General features: G+C 50.0%; 4 protein-coding genes across 4 annotated transcripts; 2 read left to right on the top strand and 2 right to left on the bottom strand.

Moving 5' to 3' along the window:
• Positions 1–632: 632 nt before the first annotated feature.
• On the top strand, positions 633–6,217 carry N7473_004665 (uncharacterized protein; the record flags this gene model as incomplete). Its single annotated transcript, XM_057150605.1, has 2 exons — positions 633–4,993; positions 5,050–6,217. 2 exons carry the CDS (start codon positions 633–635, stop codon positions 6,215–6,217), a joined length of 5,529 nt encoding a protein of 1,842 aa, XP_057010715.1.
• Positions 6,218–8,359: 2,142 nt separating this feature from the next.
• On the bottom strand, positions 8,360–9,625 carry N7473_004664 (uncharacterized protein). The gene is made up of 2 exons (XM_057150604.1): positions 9,034–9,625; positions 8,360–8,972 (listed from the first exon to the last, which is right to left on the bottom strand). Exons 1-2 carry the CDS (start codon positions 9,432–9,434, stop codon positions 8,420–8,422), a joined length of 954 nt encoding a protein of 317 aa, XP_057010714.1. The 5' UTR covers positions 9,435–9,625; the 3' UTR covers positions 8,360–8,419.
• A 1,676-nt stretch (positions 9,626–11,301) lies between these two features.
• On the bottom strand, positions 11,302–12,817 carry N7473_004663 (uncharacterized protein; the record flags this gene model as incomplete). The annotated part of the gene is made up of 6 exons (XM_057150603.1): positions 11,302–11,501; positions 11,558–11,678; positions 11,736–12,078; positions 12,130–12,323; positions 12,381–12,616; positions 12,679–12,817. 6 exons carry the CDS (start codon positions 12,815–12,817, stop codon positions 11,302–11,304), a joined length of 1,233 nt encoding a protein of 410 aa, XP_057010713.1.
• Positions 12,818–14,285: 1,468 nt separating this feature from the next.
• Positions 14,286–15,854, top strand: N7473_004662 (uncharacterized protein; the record flags this gene model as incomplete). The annotated part of the gene is made up of 4 exons (XM_057150602.1): positions 14,286–14,687; positions 14,741–15,157; positions 15,214–15,398; positions 15,464–15,854. Coding segments are annotated over 4 exons (1,395 nt in total), but the record flags the coding sequence as incomplete, so codon positions are not given.
• Between the last annotated feature and the right edge of the window lie 168 nt (positions 15,855–16,022).

Here is a 16,022-nt window from a genome sequence, read left to right as displayed (position 1 = left end):
ATCAATAAACAATGCATTGTTTGAGTCGTTGAACAAGGACACCCACCAAAACAGAAGGTCCATTTAGTATTTTGTTATGTACACAGAATGAAAGTATCGGTCAAGATTTAGGGCGATCGGTTTGTTGTGGACCTGGCCAACACATCGGGCTACCACTGGGGGAACCAATCAGACTATTGATTTTTGACAAGTGGAGAGGATTTTGTTGAATATCGACTGGACAACCAGACTGATAACAACAAAAAAAGATATAGTTAAAATGCTCAGACCTCAGGTCAAAGTATAAGATTTCCCAGTCAGAACTGGAAGCAGTGTGGCGGGTTGTCAGGGCGCATCGCATAATAAACCGGGTCATCACAAAAAATAATAAACAAGGGAGCTTCGGTGGAGCTGAACTGCCCGGACCAACACCTCTTGAGTCTCCGCACTCGCTATCCACCGAACCTCATGAACTTCAAGCCCACCCCTGGTGCAATCAATGTCTCCATGCTGGACTAATACACAGTCTATTACTCCCAAGTCCTTTTGGTTTTCTCTTCGGAGTATCTCTACCAAGAGTGAGCCGATCACCGAGACGCGCGCCTTTGAGGCCGCATCATAACAAAACGACCCCCCTCAAACAACTCGAGAAAATGGGCAACGAACCATGGCTCGACAGTCTGTCCGACGACTGGCCCTCAGCGCCTGCGACTCCTACGACGCCTGGACCGGCCAAATCCTTCCTTGCCTCTTCTCCTCGCCGTGCACAGGATTCCCCCAGTCGCATTCCAGTGGCTGCCCGCCGATCTGTGGCACAACAGTCATCCCCGGTTGATCACTCGAAAAAAGTGACCCGACCATGTCATTTCATTAGGAGAGAACCTCCGACCCCCAAGACCCGTCGAACCCCCAAACCCAGGACGCCCGTGAAGCCTCAGTCAACGACACCCGCGAAAGCCAGATCAGATACCCCAAAGTCCTCTCCGAAGCCGTCTCCGAAGCCAATCCCGAGACCAACACCAAAGCGCAGCCCGAGGCCGAGCTCGGGTGCGGCAGGCAAACAACCGGTAAACATGGACACGCGCTCCCCATTACGATCGGTCTCGAATGTTTCCAGCACTCAATCGGAGTACCAGAGCACAGACACCGTGCAGATTAAGCCGAAGAAGGGTCAAAATGGAGGAGGAGCTACACCAGAATGGCGGAAGCGCCTAGTGCGCGGGGAGATTTTGGCGGCCGAACAACGCGACTTGTTTGCGCCAATGGGTCTCGAGAGTGTCTTTAAGCCACCCTCGCCTGGCTCGGGAGTCGGCCAGCAAGATTCCATCCCGTTTACGAGACAGGACGATCAATTATGGGAATTCACCGACGCGACTTCTCGGCGCGGGAGCGCGAATGGGGAAGATGGGGAGAACGAGAGTGTGCCAGAACATCTCGAGGATGAATTTTCAGGTCCTGGAGCAGAATCGCCTATGGGTACAGTCAATCGAGCCCCATGGGCAGAGAGACCGCCATTCGACACGGACTTGACCCAAGAGGGACATTCACAAGGAGAAGACACGGGCATGCGAACCGCGAGCGGACTCGAGGATCTTCGCAATGAAGGAATTACACCGATCACATTCACTCGACCGAATACCCTTGATGGTGGAGCCGCCTCGGAAGTGATCAAGTCTGCGCTCAAGCAGGTCACAAACAAACTTGAAAGTTTGTCCATTGACCCTGACAACCGGCCCGATTCACCGGCTAGCGACAGCTTCCTCTTTTATAACCACAGCGAACCCCGATTCGGCGACTCACCGAGAGATGACAGCCTGCTGGATGTGACCAGTCACTCCTTGCCGCAGGACCTTTCGATGGGCACGGTCGACTTTAACCGCCGCGGTGCCGGTCGTGCTTTCCACCACCGGTTCTCTCCTTCCCCATACCCTTCCCACCGCAAACTACCTGCAGCCCTCGCAAACACCAAAATTCGCAGCTCTCCTCTCTTCAGCCGTTCACAGACAAACGGATCACCCGCCCTACCTCGCCCTTCTTCCTCGCACGTGCGTCCTTCGACGTCCGGGGATGCTACATCAAAAGAGGGAACCATGCCTTCGTCGGGCAGTCCCCTCAAATTGTTTGGTGAGCACGACACTTTCACAAACAACCGACTTTTGCGACGCATGAGCCAGTTTGAAGAAACCTTCGGCGACGGTTCAGACGGGGATGAGCCACCATCACCATCGGAGGAAGCCCGTCGCAAAGGCGAGAGTCGCAGCTTCCTGAATGCTCGGCACGAGCCGCTCAATGAAATCTCCTCAAGACTGAACGAGCGGCTGGCGTCGCGAAACGCGAATCGCCCTCGCATAAGTCGATTCGGGGACGGAGAACTCGACAAATTTGATTTTTCGGACGCCAGTCCTTACGAGAACAAGTTGGTCTATGACGAAATCCAGGGATTTGGATCTCGGCCTGTTTCACGGAAGCGATCGTCAGGCCGGCAGCAATATCTGCGGCGGCCATCTCAGAAGCTTGACTCTCTTCGATACGCGAGGTCTGCTAGCTCCGGTTTTACTCGAAAACCATCGGCCTGGACCAGACAGAGCTACTTTGATCACCAGCGGAATGTGACAGGATCATCTCGGCCTAATGGGAAAGAGAATGTCGGGTCTCCCGAAACAAAAAGAGTGCCCAAAGCAACTCCCGCGGATCCTCGCCCCAAACGCCGTCGAACAATATTGCGAGAGGATAGCGCTGAACCTGAACAACCACGTACTCACGGTGACTCACCCTCAAAATTCGGTGACAGCATGTCGTTGCTGCAGCGAAGCTTGATGCAGCACGGGATGCAATTTGAGAATGGAGACTACCTTGCACCTCCGGGTATCTCGCAATCAATGCAGCGTCCAAGAACGCCGACTCCGAGTCAAATTCGATCATCCCACGAATCGAAGATCGCACCGAGTGGAGAGTACTCGGAAGCGAACTACGATGAGCTTGACTATTCTGACTCCTTTTCTCTCGAGGGCGACATTCCTCTTGTCAAGATAACCGGCACTAGCGACTCGTCCCGGAAGGGTTCAATCACTACCCAGGACTACCTCAACGAGGCCACGAAGATTATGGATTTGATCCGTTCCAAAGGCCGACCCGCGGCGGGGTTGACAAGTGTGCAGGAGTCTGATCCGGACAGCGAAGACGGGGATCTTAGCTTCGAAGACGAATCCACGCGAGAGGCCTTCTCTCGTCCTCCTAGCCGAGATGGAACCGATTTGCGAAAGCAGCGCGAGCCGAAAGAGCTGAACCCTCAAATTCTGAACTACTTGAAAAAGTACCAGGAAAGAGAAGATTTAGAATTTGGGGCAAATGAGTCTGTCATGTCATTGAAAGTGGATGGTCAGCTCAAGCCGGATACCCAACTATCCCGAGGACTGGCACCTGAGCAGAGGAAGCGAAAGCCCAGCGGATCGATGTATGACGTTGCGGAGGATATCGCTCATGATTTGATGACCATCAACACTCAAATGTCTGGCTTCAGTGTTCGCTCCGTTCCGACTGGATCTTCGCAGAACTCTTCCGCAAAGGGAATGCTGTCGTCAGATCTCGTTGCGCATTTGATCCCAGAAGAGGTTAACGGTTTTGTATATGATCGATCGAAGCATCAATGGGTGAAGGACGATGCAAAGCCGCCGGAGCCCGCGACTCGTCACCGAGATGATCTTGATGACCCTTTCCAGGACATTCCAGATTTGAGTGTAGATGAGCTTCAGGAAATGATGCGAGTCTATGGTCTCAGCTCTCCTGCAAAGAGTCAGGCTGGGGATCAGACTGAGAGTCAGCGTCAGCCACCAAGTGCCACCGCTTCCCCCGTCAAACCTGACCAACGGCCACACACAAGGGATGGATCTGCCAATGCAAGCTTTCTACAGTCTCGGAGCACGCCCTTCACGTCGAGCGTTCCCAACTCAGGCACCCGAGCAACATCATGGGGGACGGATGACATTTCTGAAAAGAATCGGGTTCCAGGGAAGTCCTCTTTACGAGGGGCCGCTGGTACAACGTCTGAACAACTGCCGAAAAAGTCACGCGTTGCGACAATCTCCTTCTCGTCACCTCTCGTTTCCCATGTTGCCTATCGAGATGATCCGAACGAGTCAGAGCCAAGCACCCAGCAAGAAGAGTCAAAATATGAACCTTCCGGCCCGACCGATCAGAAAGGGGGCCCTGCACGCTCGTCTCTACCCCCAAGGCAGCGCGAAACTTCTCTTGCAGGGCAACCATTCGTTCGACGACCTGTCTCTCGAATCGACGAGCGCAATGAGGAGGGTGGAGACGATCTCAGTCTTGTTCGGTTGAATGATTCCCCAGGTGCGACGGATGCGACGGGGGCAACTACTACAGAGCAATCGCTGGTTCCCGTTCTATCCCCTGAGCAGGAAAACAGCTACAGCTTCCACCTCAGCCCACTGCCAGATTTCTCTGTCAACCAACCTGATCGACCTTTGAATCTGGAAATGAGCTATGTGGCCCAGCGAACAAACCCGACGTCCCTTAGACAAGTGCACGGAACCTTTGCACTTGCAACAGAAGACTTGGTCAAGCACATCACGGATGTGGAGCCGTATGAGCCATACTGGGAGCATGTTCGTCGCCTGGTGCTACGACAGAAGGGGCTGATCACCTTGCACAAGCTGAATCACTTTTGTCCCCGCCTCGAGGATCTTGATGTGTCTGACAATGACATTGGCCAATTGAGTGGCGTTCCTTCAAGCCTCCGGACCCTCAAAATCCCCAGGAATTGCCTCTCTAACTTAACCCCATGGAGCCACTTGACCAACCTGCAATACCTGGACATTTCTGGAAACGATATCGAGACCCTGGATGGCTTCTCCAGTCTTATTCATCTGAGAGAGTTGAAGGCGAATGACAATCAAATTCGGAACATTGACGGGATTTTGGAGTTGAATGGGCTGTTGAGTTTGAAGCTCAGCAACAACTCGATGACAGCTGTGGACTTTGAAGGAACTGAGCTGTACGTCAGGTGTAGTTCTACGATTTGAATGCAAATACTAATGGATCCATACATAGGACCCGACTTCGCGATCTTGACTTGAGTCACAATTGCTTGACATCTGTCCGCAACATTGAATGGCTCCCGTCGCTTGCGACTCTTGATCTTAGCGCCAACCAAATCACTCGGTTCGAGTCCCCAACTGCTCTTATCAGCCTTCGTGCCCTGAGACTGTCGGGAAATCGATTGGACGTGCTTGACGTACAAAACTTCTCGTCTGTGAACCTTCTCTATCTCGATCAGAATTGCCTGTCTACCATTGCGGGCCTGGAGCATTGTCACAATTTAGAGGTCCTCTCAGTCCGCGAGCAGACGCCAGCCTCTCGTGACGATTCTGATTTTGCTCTGGATATTGACCTGGGCCTAGTCAAAGACGTTCGAAAAGTATTCCTTTCATCCAACAAGCTCTCTCGTGGATCTATTACCCCGACAACCCCTCTCTTACGACTTCAACTTCTCGACATCGCTGCTTGCGCGCTGAATGCTCTTCCTTCCGAATTTGCGTCACGCTTCCCCAACCTGAAGGTGTTGAACATGAATTTCAACTCGGTCACGGATCTGGAGCCCTTAGTAGGCATGAACTGCTTGTCTAGGTTGACCGTTGCTGGAAACCGACTCGCGAGGATGCGACGCGTTTGCCAAATTTTGAGTCGTCTTGGAAGAGCAACCAAGGGAAACACTTGTTCCCTTCGCAAGCTTGATATACGGGGTAATCCTCTTACAATCGGATTTTACCCTCCGGCTCTCACTGGAAACGGATCAAATGCAGATCGCAAGAAATTAAAGGACCAGGTCAACGCAGTCATTCCACAACAGGAGAACCGCCGAGACTTGTCTGACGCCCTCGCTGATCTCGACCACAACGACCAGGTTGCTCATGCAGTTAGCTGGGATGAGGGGTCCAAGCCCGATCGGGATGTGGAAGTGAACGATCCTTTCACTCTTCCGCCCGCGGATGCACAGGCGGATGAGAAATATCTCCTTCGCTTGGATCGTGCGACTCGTATGCGCCGAAGTGTACTTGAGCTGCTTCTCTATGCGGGAACCAGCGGGTCATTGCATCATCTCGACGGGTTGGAGCTGCGACCATCATTGGGCCAAGACAATCCAGACATGGGTCAAGCCTGGACAAAATTGGAGGAGCTGGGCGTTCTTCGTCGAAAGGCAATTAAAGATAAGGAGTGAGGCTTGGGCTGAACTTGCATCTCATGGGTCAGGGAGGGGGCATGGGTTTCTGTTTAAACATTATTGTTAGTGGTGGGTATGGTGTAATTTTTTTTGGATCGGTTTTGGTCGGACGTGGTTGCATCCTGGTGTTTGGTCTCTTCCCACACAACATATGCATGTTCGCATTACTGGAGTTTTATTCTTTGAACGCTCCATCGCGGGCTCTGGGTACTAGCGACAGCGTGTCTTCATTTGAATTTTGAATTTTGGATTTTCGATTCCACGGCTCCGAGATTCGACCGTAGCGAGGGGGGGGAATTCCTCGGGCATCGGTGTAGGCTTGCCCTACCTGCAGGACCCCTCCAAGTACATAGTGGAAAATTCTGGGTGATGGCTATCGATAGGAGGTATGATTCTCATTCTGTGATAGCTACCAATTATAATGCAGAGGCATTGTTCTTTACTTTTTTTGCCCTGATCCGTGGCCGGGGATTTGGGAACAAGACCCGGGGCTGCGGGCAGAAGTGAAAGAGGAAAGAGCCTCATGGATCTGCAGGAGGTGATGATTTCATTGGCTAGATGAGAGAAATATGGGAACGATGGAGAGTTTGCAGGAAGAAATGAAGGAAGAAATGGAGGAAGGGGGGGTAAAGAGAGGGCCCAAGCATTCACCAACTCTCCCTCAGGCTTCAGCTTCTTTTATAACAAAGGTCCCGACAGATTGGCCAGGGATCGGCCCGGCGGGACCGACAAGTCAACGACCCAGGAGCCAGGGTAATGGGATCTGGGCTCTGGGCTCCGGGCTCTTGCCCTGCGCCGCCAACACGGTCTTGGGACATGCGTTCATCTCCCGCAGACTTGTCTAAGTTCCTATTGCTCGGGGAATGATGGGAGATGCATGGCAGTGCATAAGCGTGTTTCGGCTAGTAAAGAATGATTTCCATTTGCCGGGGATATTGTAGGAAAATGTTCCAATAGGCAAGAGTCGAGTGTCTTTTGTACTATCGCTAGACCTGTCTGGTAATGATTCTCGGCGAGATAGATGAACCTGAACTACAGTAATGCGAGGTGATGCGAAGTGAAATTCGGTCCCTCAGCGGGGGTTGCTTTCGTAGGTGTGTAATTTGTGTCAGTCGAGACACGCTTAACGCGCGATCCCCCCTTCCCCCCGTCCCAGTACATGGTAGTTTGCCCCACTATCTAGAACCTTTCCCTCTTCTAGGCTTCTACAGGAGAATTATGATTGTGATTGTGTTCTCATTTAATGTCTTTTTGATATCCAAATTGGAGGATGATCTGTCATCTTCGCTTGTCAAAAATCCCTGTGCGTGGCCTCCCATGTCGTACGTTTTTGCCTCCCACATATATCTAAAGTCCCTCGAGCTTGAGGATGACATGGACAACATTTCCATACGCTATCTCTTCTTTACGTCTTGCTATTGCTAGCGATGTCTTACCTCTTATACGGTGCCCTTGTCCTGAGTGTGGCCATCGGGATGACAGTCCTAGGGACATCCCAACCACAATCAACTCTAGATAACCTGAGAACATTTCCGGCTGTGAGCATTTCTTGTCCAGTTCAAGACAAAGACTAACCTTGTATTGACCTAGGATGATTCATTACCGATTAACCGGGTTCAATATACCTCTATCCCCGATGGACTATGCCGGCGTAGGCCATACAAGTGTCAGTAACCGTGAACCGAGACCAACAAACGAGCGATTCTTACAATGGATAGACCAGGATAATTAGTAAATTGCTTTTTGAAAGATCAAGGTTATTCTTGAACGAGTGCATTAAAATATAATACGACATGAGATGGAGGCGGGGACAGAGCTCGCTTACGAAACGATATCATCCACCGATTCAACGGCATGGTTCGAAGATATTCTTTGGGCCCTTTGTTTCCTGACTTACTTGTTTCTACTCGAAAAGTTTCGTTTATAATAATAATTTTTTTATTCTCCCAACACTGGACCGTGTGCTTTCTGTCCTCACCTTTTCTTTTATAAAGTCGTCTTACAACGGTGCTTATAGGAAACAGGAATGATCACTAGATATCACTTTGATTTCCCGCGTGGATACTATTCCAAAGTCATCTTACTCATGCATCCGTCACTGAGAATAGGGAAACGATGTCATGTAAATTGGTAAAAGGTGATAACTTGCACGTCGAATTATGGTGTCATTCCTTCCTGATCAATAGAGTAGCATTATCATTAACTATTAGTTTGCCCATCATGTTCAGTCACCTGGGTAGTCCCCCGCTCCTTAGAATTCTCATTGGCAAATCGAGCCGTGAGTTCAATTTCCTGCTGCTCCATCCTTTTTCTCCATTTCTTATCTCGGGCCCGAAAGCAACACCAAACACAGCATGATATTAACGTCACTCCGATGAGAGGAAGGCCGATGACAAGAAAGTAGAATAGAGGCATCCAGTTTACGCCATCGTTAGGCTCTATGCTGTCACTGCCGTATCTGTCATACTCTCCCTTTGGTATCTTCTCGCCAGGCCTCCACGTAGGAACGAGCATGCTATTTGTCAACAGTGGAAGAGACGGAGTCATGCTATGAGTGTCGGACGCAGCCCATTTGACAGTGTATGGTTGATGCGCCACGATCCCGTTTGTGAATACTGGCAAGCTTCCAGTGGTTGCAAAGTTTGCTGTCGTCGGTGTGATGGTAGTAGGAATGCTATCGTTGAAAGTCTGATAGCATCCAATCTGCAGGTTCCGGAAGTTGTAATCATAATTTTTCCACAAGGCGTAGTCGCTATTCTAAGTTATCAATCGAGCGGATTCAACCAATGATGCAAGGCTTGAGGTCAACTCACCTTGCACAGCAGTAGGCCATTGAGAATGTAGTTGTAATATCCGTGTTGTACTCGGTGATAGGAATGTGTGAGATAGATTCCTGCAAGTCATAATAGACCCAGTCACTTGGGCAGACAGCTGGACTGAACGTGAATGGTTGTGAAGTGTTGAGATCCCACCCATTTGGCTGGCAAGAAGAGAACTTGGGATCGGCTGTATTTGGCATGAGAAGTGTCAGAGGGCTTGTTGAGCCGTTTGTACTTATCGAAGTGGTTTCCATCTTCCATAGTGACCCGCAGGAAGCTGGCTGTACAAATGGCGTCGTCATTGCCGATATTGTTGCTATGCGCGTCGATGTCGATGAAGTAGTGCGCGTCAATGAAGTGCGGCTCGATGAAGAGCTGCTCGAAGTGTACGACATAGTGTCTCCGTAAGCAGATTGACTAGAGTTGTGATGAAAAGGGGTAGTCTCAATCGCTCTCTGGAGTTGACAAAGAATATGGGATAACGGCGCAAAATAAGTGCTTTTGGTTCCCGGGGCGCTCTGCCCTCGGACCTTGATATGAGAAGAGAGTACGTAGGGTCTCAGAATTGACTCATTTCTATTCGAATGCTATGCGTTACAGGCAACAGGAATTTCTATTTATACTGAAAGGAAGATAAAATCACCGTCTCGAGTGAGATGTCAGACGCTAAAGCATGCCAAGCAGAGCCGCCTTCCGTGCACATGAGACCGGACCTGTAAGACGACGAGAATGCCTTCGGTTAGGCTCGCGCTCGAGCGCCAAGCTAGACTTGAGTCCCTGATTTCCCGTGAGGCCGAGGATTATGTGGAGAGGAACAATCCTGGGGTCTGCGAACGATATACAGTATTCAAGGGGAAAAGGCCCCCACGTAGTAGTTTACCCAAAGCTAGCATCCACCCCTTCGACTAGCGCCTCTCCCCACGCGCGATCACTTGTAATGCGATACTCGACCACTCCTAAGCCGGAAACTATTATCCAGTCCAAGAACTCCGGGTCCGCATTCACAAATATTGAAAAAGCCCAGTCTTTCCCCTTCTTTGCTGATGATGAGCCCCACAGGGACGAGCTAGTCTTCTGCTCCACTGACTTAAGCTTATCGAATCGGGCTAGAACTTTCTTATTTGAGTCCAGAAGTTTGTACTTTTTGTCCGACAGATCGCTTTCTTTCCATGAGAGAGTGCCATAGTGCGGATGAGTAAATTGGTGTGCACTGGAAAGAAAGTCTGGGCGTTTCATCTTGAGATCCTTTTGGTTGTGAATTGAGAAGGTGATTTTGGAAGACATAGAGGAGAGCGTTATCGTGCCGATTGTTGTTCTGGCCTGTTGAGGCGGACCGGGTATTTGGTATAGTTGATGTTGTGGTGGTTGGGGTATCTGGGGCTGATATGAAGAGGGGTAGGAATATGGTGGTTGTTGCTGTTGGTAATATGCATTCAGGTTCGGTGGAGCTGTTGGAGTGTATGGATAGCCATATTGACTTGGCGGAGGAGGAGGTATCTGTTGTGGAGGAGGATATATAGATTGCAGACGAGTTATCGTGAGGGTTGGATCTAGATTTGACACTAGAACTTCGTAGACGGGTATTGTGGTGCCATCACCATGCCGAAGAGAGACAGTAAAAGTACTGCTTGATTTGATGCGATTGTAGGAGAGGATTTGGACTGGTTGATCCATCTTGCTTTATATCGTGAATGTCTGTTTTCCTTTCTGATTTAATTCCATAAGACGGGGGCTTCAAGCGATATTTAAACCTACTCTTTGGGGCCATTACAATGCTGCCTCATATTATCCATGGCTACAGAACAACTCAGCTGAACGTGAGAAATCTCGGCGCTTAGACATGATTGGACTGCTCGAGGGCGATGGATGACGGAGAAATACGAGGGTCCACTGGCGGAGAGGCGTGGGAGAGGCGCAGTCAATCTTTTACATCACTCATGCAGTGCAACGCTCTTAGGCCTCCCACAGTCTACAGAAGGTTGGACGTTCCGACCTTGCATTCTACAGTAATCCTCGCAATGGTGGACAGAAAAGGCCACTTATGTCCTTGGCACATCAGCTACGCTCAGCCGTTCTAAGAGACCTGAACTTGGTTGACTTCGTGTTTGGAAGATAGAAGGAAAAATTAATTGAATTAATTGGTGATGGAGAATAGAAAATTAAGTAGCTCGGCGAATGAGATTATGTGTACAAGACAAGATAGCCCACGTTCCCTCATTCGGGTCAAGACTAGCCCGTCATGAGGTTCCCAGGAAGAAGGGCCTATTTGCCGGGAAGCAGGATCTGCTTCTGCTTCTTGATCTGGTGGATGACTTCAATGTCAACCTTCAGCACATTTGCCACGGTATCAGCAGGAGTCAGGGCAAGCCACTGAGCCAGCGAAATATCGGCGACACGGTCGCTCTTGTACAATTCGATCCAAATGAGCTTCTCGGTCTCAGACGTATTTTCAATGTAGTGACCTGAGAGTGAAGGTTAGCTTTTAGTCTTCCATTAAAAGAATTCACGAGTTACTTACCGCTGTTGTCAGGGAAGACAGCAGTATCTCCAGCAGTGAAATCGAAAGTACGAGCCTTGGAGTCGCCAAGGAAGACAGTTGCGCGCGCATTGCCGTGGTGGAAGTAGAGCCACTCCTCAGCCTAGATACATGTCCAAGTTAGTGTCAATCCAAAGTTATCAAGCGTAGGTCAACTTACGTTAGGGTGCCAGTGGAGCTCACGCAGACCCTTGGGCTCAAGCTCGACGACAGCCGCAGCAATGGTCTTCGAGATAGGGAAGTTCGTGGAGTCAATCTTGCGGAAAGTTCCACCATGGCCTGGGACGGGCTCAGAGGGGTGCTTGTATGTGTGGTAGACATAAGAGCTGTTGCCCTTAAGAGTTCCCTCGGGCGCTTTCTCGAGATCTTTGCTGACAGTACCGTTCAGAATGTATGGGAATTTAGCGGGGACATTGTCAAAGACAGAGGCATTGACACCAAAGTTCTTGGCAAGGATGTCCTTGGGAGTGTGAGCAATCCAGTCATCGACCATGAAGGTAGTTCTATTATAGTTAGTATGAGCTGGAAATAGATTCAATAAGGGTTTCACGTACCCAATCTTCTCAAAGTCACCATCATCAAAGGCAAGAAGGTACTCGTTCTCGTCATCAAGACCCTGGACATTGTGGGCAACACCCTTGGGGAAATACCAGATATCACCGGTCTCCAACACTTCAGTCGTGAAGCCTCCATTCTCATCAACACCGGTGAGGAGAAGGGATCCGTTGTAGACAAATCCCCACTCGGCCTGTTCACAATCATCAGTAAAAATACCAACAATTTGCTTGGGGAGAAATCATCATACCACTCGGTGCCAGTGCAGCTCACGAGTGGCCCCCTTCTTCAGATGCTGCTGAGCACCAGCGATATCATGGCTCTGAGGCAGATCTTGAATGACCTGCTCACGGGACCAACCGCCAGGGAACAACCTAGTCTGCGACTGGGAAAAACTCCACTTGACGTTAGGGACGAAGCCATTGTCGGTGGTCGGGGTGCGAAGTTGATCTGGATTCTGGAGATCCACGGCTTTGTTCGTTCCACCTATTGCAAAATTCTTTGATAAGTATAAAGAAACCAAGTATGAAAGAGGGGTCATATCTTACCAAGCAGAGGAGCGCCTCTGCCATTCTCATTGTTGATAGGCTGCCCGCTGTTCTCGGGGTCAGACCGTTTGCTAGCTCTGGGAACTGCCAGGGCAGAGCCGGACAGGAGCCCAACAAGTGCGAGGCTTTGGAATCGCATTGCTGTAGATAATTGAAATGAATGAATTAAAAGCAACCTGCTGGGAATGGTCTTGGCCGATTCTGCTATTGACGCTCTTCGAAGGTCTTTTATATACACATTCTTACGCCCTGCATCATCATTCTCTGCTTTTGTGGCGCCTTTACGACGGGAAATTACCAATGACAACAGAATCAATAACTATTGCGATATACCACGATCGTCTTGACTCAGAAAAGTGTAAACATCTCCCGTCCTGGAGTAGACAGTAGACACATCCCCTCCACGGTAAGAGATGGTGAGATTCAGCGACCATTTGTTAATTTCAAAGTCCCGCGCGATAGCCTGCGAAAAGCCAAAACCCTGGATCGACAGCCAAGCAAAGAAGAACCTGTTCTCTGTTTTCTGGGATGGGGGGAAATTAGCGTGGCTGTATGTATAGCAACATCCTTGGCATACTGATGAAATCGACGAGGCGTCGCCCGTGCTGATGGCCCCCATGGGGAAATATCAGTGCCGATCAGGGCCCTGACAGAGACCCTCTCACCAACCCTAAAGTTTACGTTAGTTGAAAGTGGCGGAAGACAAGTTCAGCCTATTTTCTATTACACCATCTATGGTCTGATTGACTGGTCGGAAATATCTTGTTCGTCTTGGCGCTCGCGGATCATCATCCCATCCTCACGGAATAGTTCACGAGGCGCTTGAAGTAAGCTTTGCTTTGACCCCCATTTCTCGATTTTGGGACTTCGATAGTGTGTCCTGAGTCAAATCCCGAGATTCTGCTAAGAAACAAGATTGGAAATGGCTTTGTGATATACGGTTGGTGTCTAGACATTTTGCCTGAATTGACCTAGTAAGCCCGCGGAGAAGTTAGTCGAGGGTATCAATATCTGTTAGGATACAACGGAGGCATTCGATACATACCAGACCTGCTCAAATGTATCAAACCAGGCAGTAAAGCACTCGAGATGCTTAGTATGTAGAAGATGGAAATCAGGGACTATCGGGGACCATCAGACGAACTACTCATTTCCCGGGGTCCTGATCCCTGCAGAAATGTGCCGTTCATCTGCCAGGAACATGGCCTCGATCCCGATCACGACATCACATCGGCATTACTTTGGCCTTGGCCCTGCATGAGCTAGGGCAATAGCGTCGAGGTAGGCTCGATCTGCCATCTGAATAGTATCATTTGCCCTTCGCATCCGGATGACATTGGAAATTCGCCATTTCGCAGATCAACTTCGCCTTGGAAGTATTTGATATCCATCAGAAACTTCATACTCAAGGAGTCACAGGATTGCGTGCTTGGGGTTCGATAGTTCTGGAGCTGAAATGAAGTGAAAAGAAAAAAGCGAACGATATCTGGACTCCGTAGCAGGAAGAATGTCTATATAATGTCCAGTATTTCCCTCAAATCCACTCAACACAACGCACATTTGAGTCAATTATCATCGTTGCCACTAGTCTTTGATAGCCAAACAGATTCAAGATGAAGTACGCTCTTGCTTCTGCAGCATGCCTGATCACCCTTGCGGAGTGTCTGTCGCTGCCTCCACTCATTCCTTCTATTCCGGGAGTCACTGAGCCGTTGACTACCAATGCCCCTCCTCTTCCAATCTTGCAAGTTCCCACTCCTCCATTGGAGAGCCCTCCTTTCACTCCGAGCAACATCAAGCCCAAGAAGATCGGTTACTTCTGGACTGGCTCTGCCGACAAGTTCCACAAGGACTTCCTTGCCACGTACAGTTTGGATGATGACACTTTCGGCACCCTTTTGTGGGTGACTGATGTGCCATCCAGTGGCAATGATCCTCACCATTTGGGACCTTCCCTTGATGGAAAGACCCTGTTTGGTGGTGGTCTGCTCTCGCTGTTGAAGACCCAGGTAAGCATAATCACATCACAAATTTATGATTCCTTTTCTAATACACATTGCAGGACACCGGGTTCTACTTCGACACCACCGACCCTTACCGTCCCAAGTTCTTGAAGAGCAACCGTGCCGTTCTCTCATCCATTGCCGATGAAGTTCGTGCCAAGCCAGACGGTGGTTTCTTCATCACCTACATGGGCTCTGCCGTCGGTACTACCCCCGGTCGTCTGATTGAAACCGATGCCAACTTTGACATCATCCACGAGTGGCCCGAAGATGTGGAGGGTACCCTCAACATTCTCGGAGAGCAATTCTCTCCTCACGGTCTGAGCATTGACTGGAAGAACAAGTTCATTCTCACTTCGGACTTTGTCGAGCCCATCTCTATCCTCAAGCCCACCCTTGGCGTTCGTCATGCGAACACTCTTCGTCTCTGGGATCTGGACAGCCGCAAGATTCTCAACACTCTGACTATCCCTGATGTAAGTATTCAAAAAAAATACCTACCCCAAATGTTCAGTCACTAACTGTGCAACAGGGCGGTGGTATTCAAGACGTCAAGTTCATCCCCAACCACCCCGAGGCTGCCGCTCTGGCTACTGCCGTCCATCTCGGCCAGGTCTGGGTCATCTATCCCCTCCGCAAGGATGCGAACGGCAAGCAGGGTGTCGTTGAGCTGCTCTATGACCTCGGTCCCAAGGCCCGTGACACTGTCGCAATCTAGTAAGTCAAATCACCCCTTATCAAGTATGCATATAACATGAACTGACCCTCCTTTCTACTACCAGCACCGACATCAGCCAGGATGGTCGCTTCTTCTACCTGACCCTCACCACCGCCAACCACATCGCCGCCCTCGATATCAGCGACCTGAGCAACGTCAAGCGTCTGGACAACCCCGATGAGGACCAGCCTACCGTGGGACCTCACTATGTCAAGGTTACCCCGGACCAGAAGCACCTCGTGGTCACCGACTACTTCGTTCAGACTGGCGAGATTGGCATCATCAATACTCCTGCTGACTTCAAGGCGCTGTACATCGACATCAACGATGACGGTAGCCTGAGCTTCAACCGGACTATCGATTTCAGCAAAGAGTTCTCCAACCGTGGTGGTGCTAAGCCTCACTCCAGTGTCATCTTTGATCTGACTGATCCCGAGAACCCGCTTTACTACTAGAGGACACATACTGGTTCAGCTTGAGGGGAGAAGTATACGCGTGGAATGTGGGATGTGATATGGATAGGACATATATTTAATCTTCGCTGGCAGAGCGTGCCACTCGCGCTTTTGTACTATTCGCTAGTGCTATTACATTCTTTAATATTGATCTCTTTGAGTGATTCA

This window comes from Penicillium subrubescens (genome assembly GCF_028828155.1).
Source record: "Penicillium subrubescens strain IBT 31985 chromosome Unknown utg000003l_segment0_segment0, whole genome shotgun sequence".
Classification (NCBI taxonomy): Eukaryota; Fungi; Ascomycota; class Eurotiomycetes; order Eurotiales; family Aspergillaceae; genus Penicillium; species Penicillium subrubescens.
Note: the sequence above shows the minus strand (reverse complement) of the source record. Positions and strands in the feature narration are given on the sequence as shown.

Bases quoted from the DNA above. Each gene is read 5' to 3' on its own strand.
- N7473_004664 (XM_057150604.1), bottom strand. From the start codon at position 9,434: ATGTCGTACACTTCGAGCAGCTCTTCATCGAGCCGCACTTCATTGACG. The intron at 8,973-9,033 runs GTGAGTTGACCT...AACTTAGAATAG, and splicing joins ATGGCCTACTGCTGTGCAAG to CGACTACGCCTTGTGGAAAA.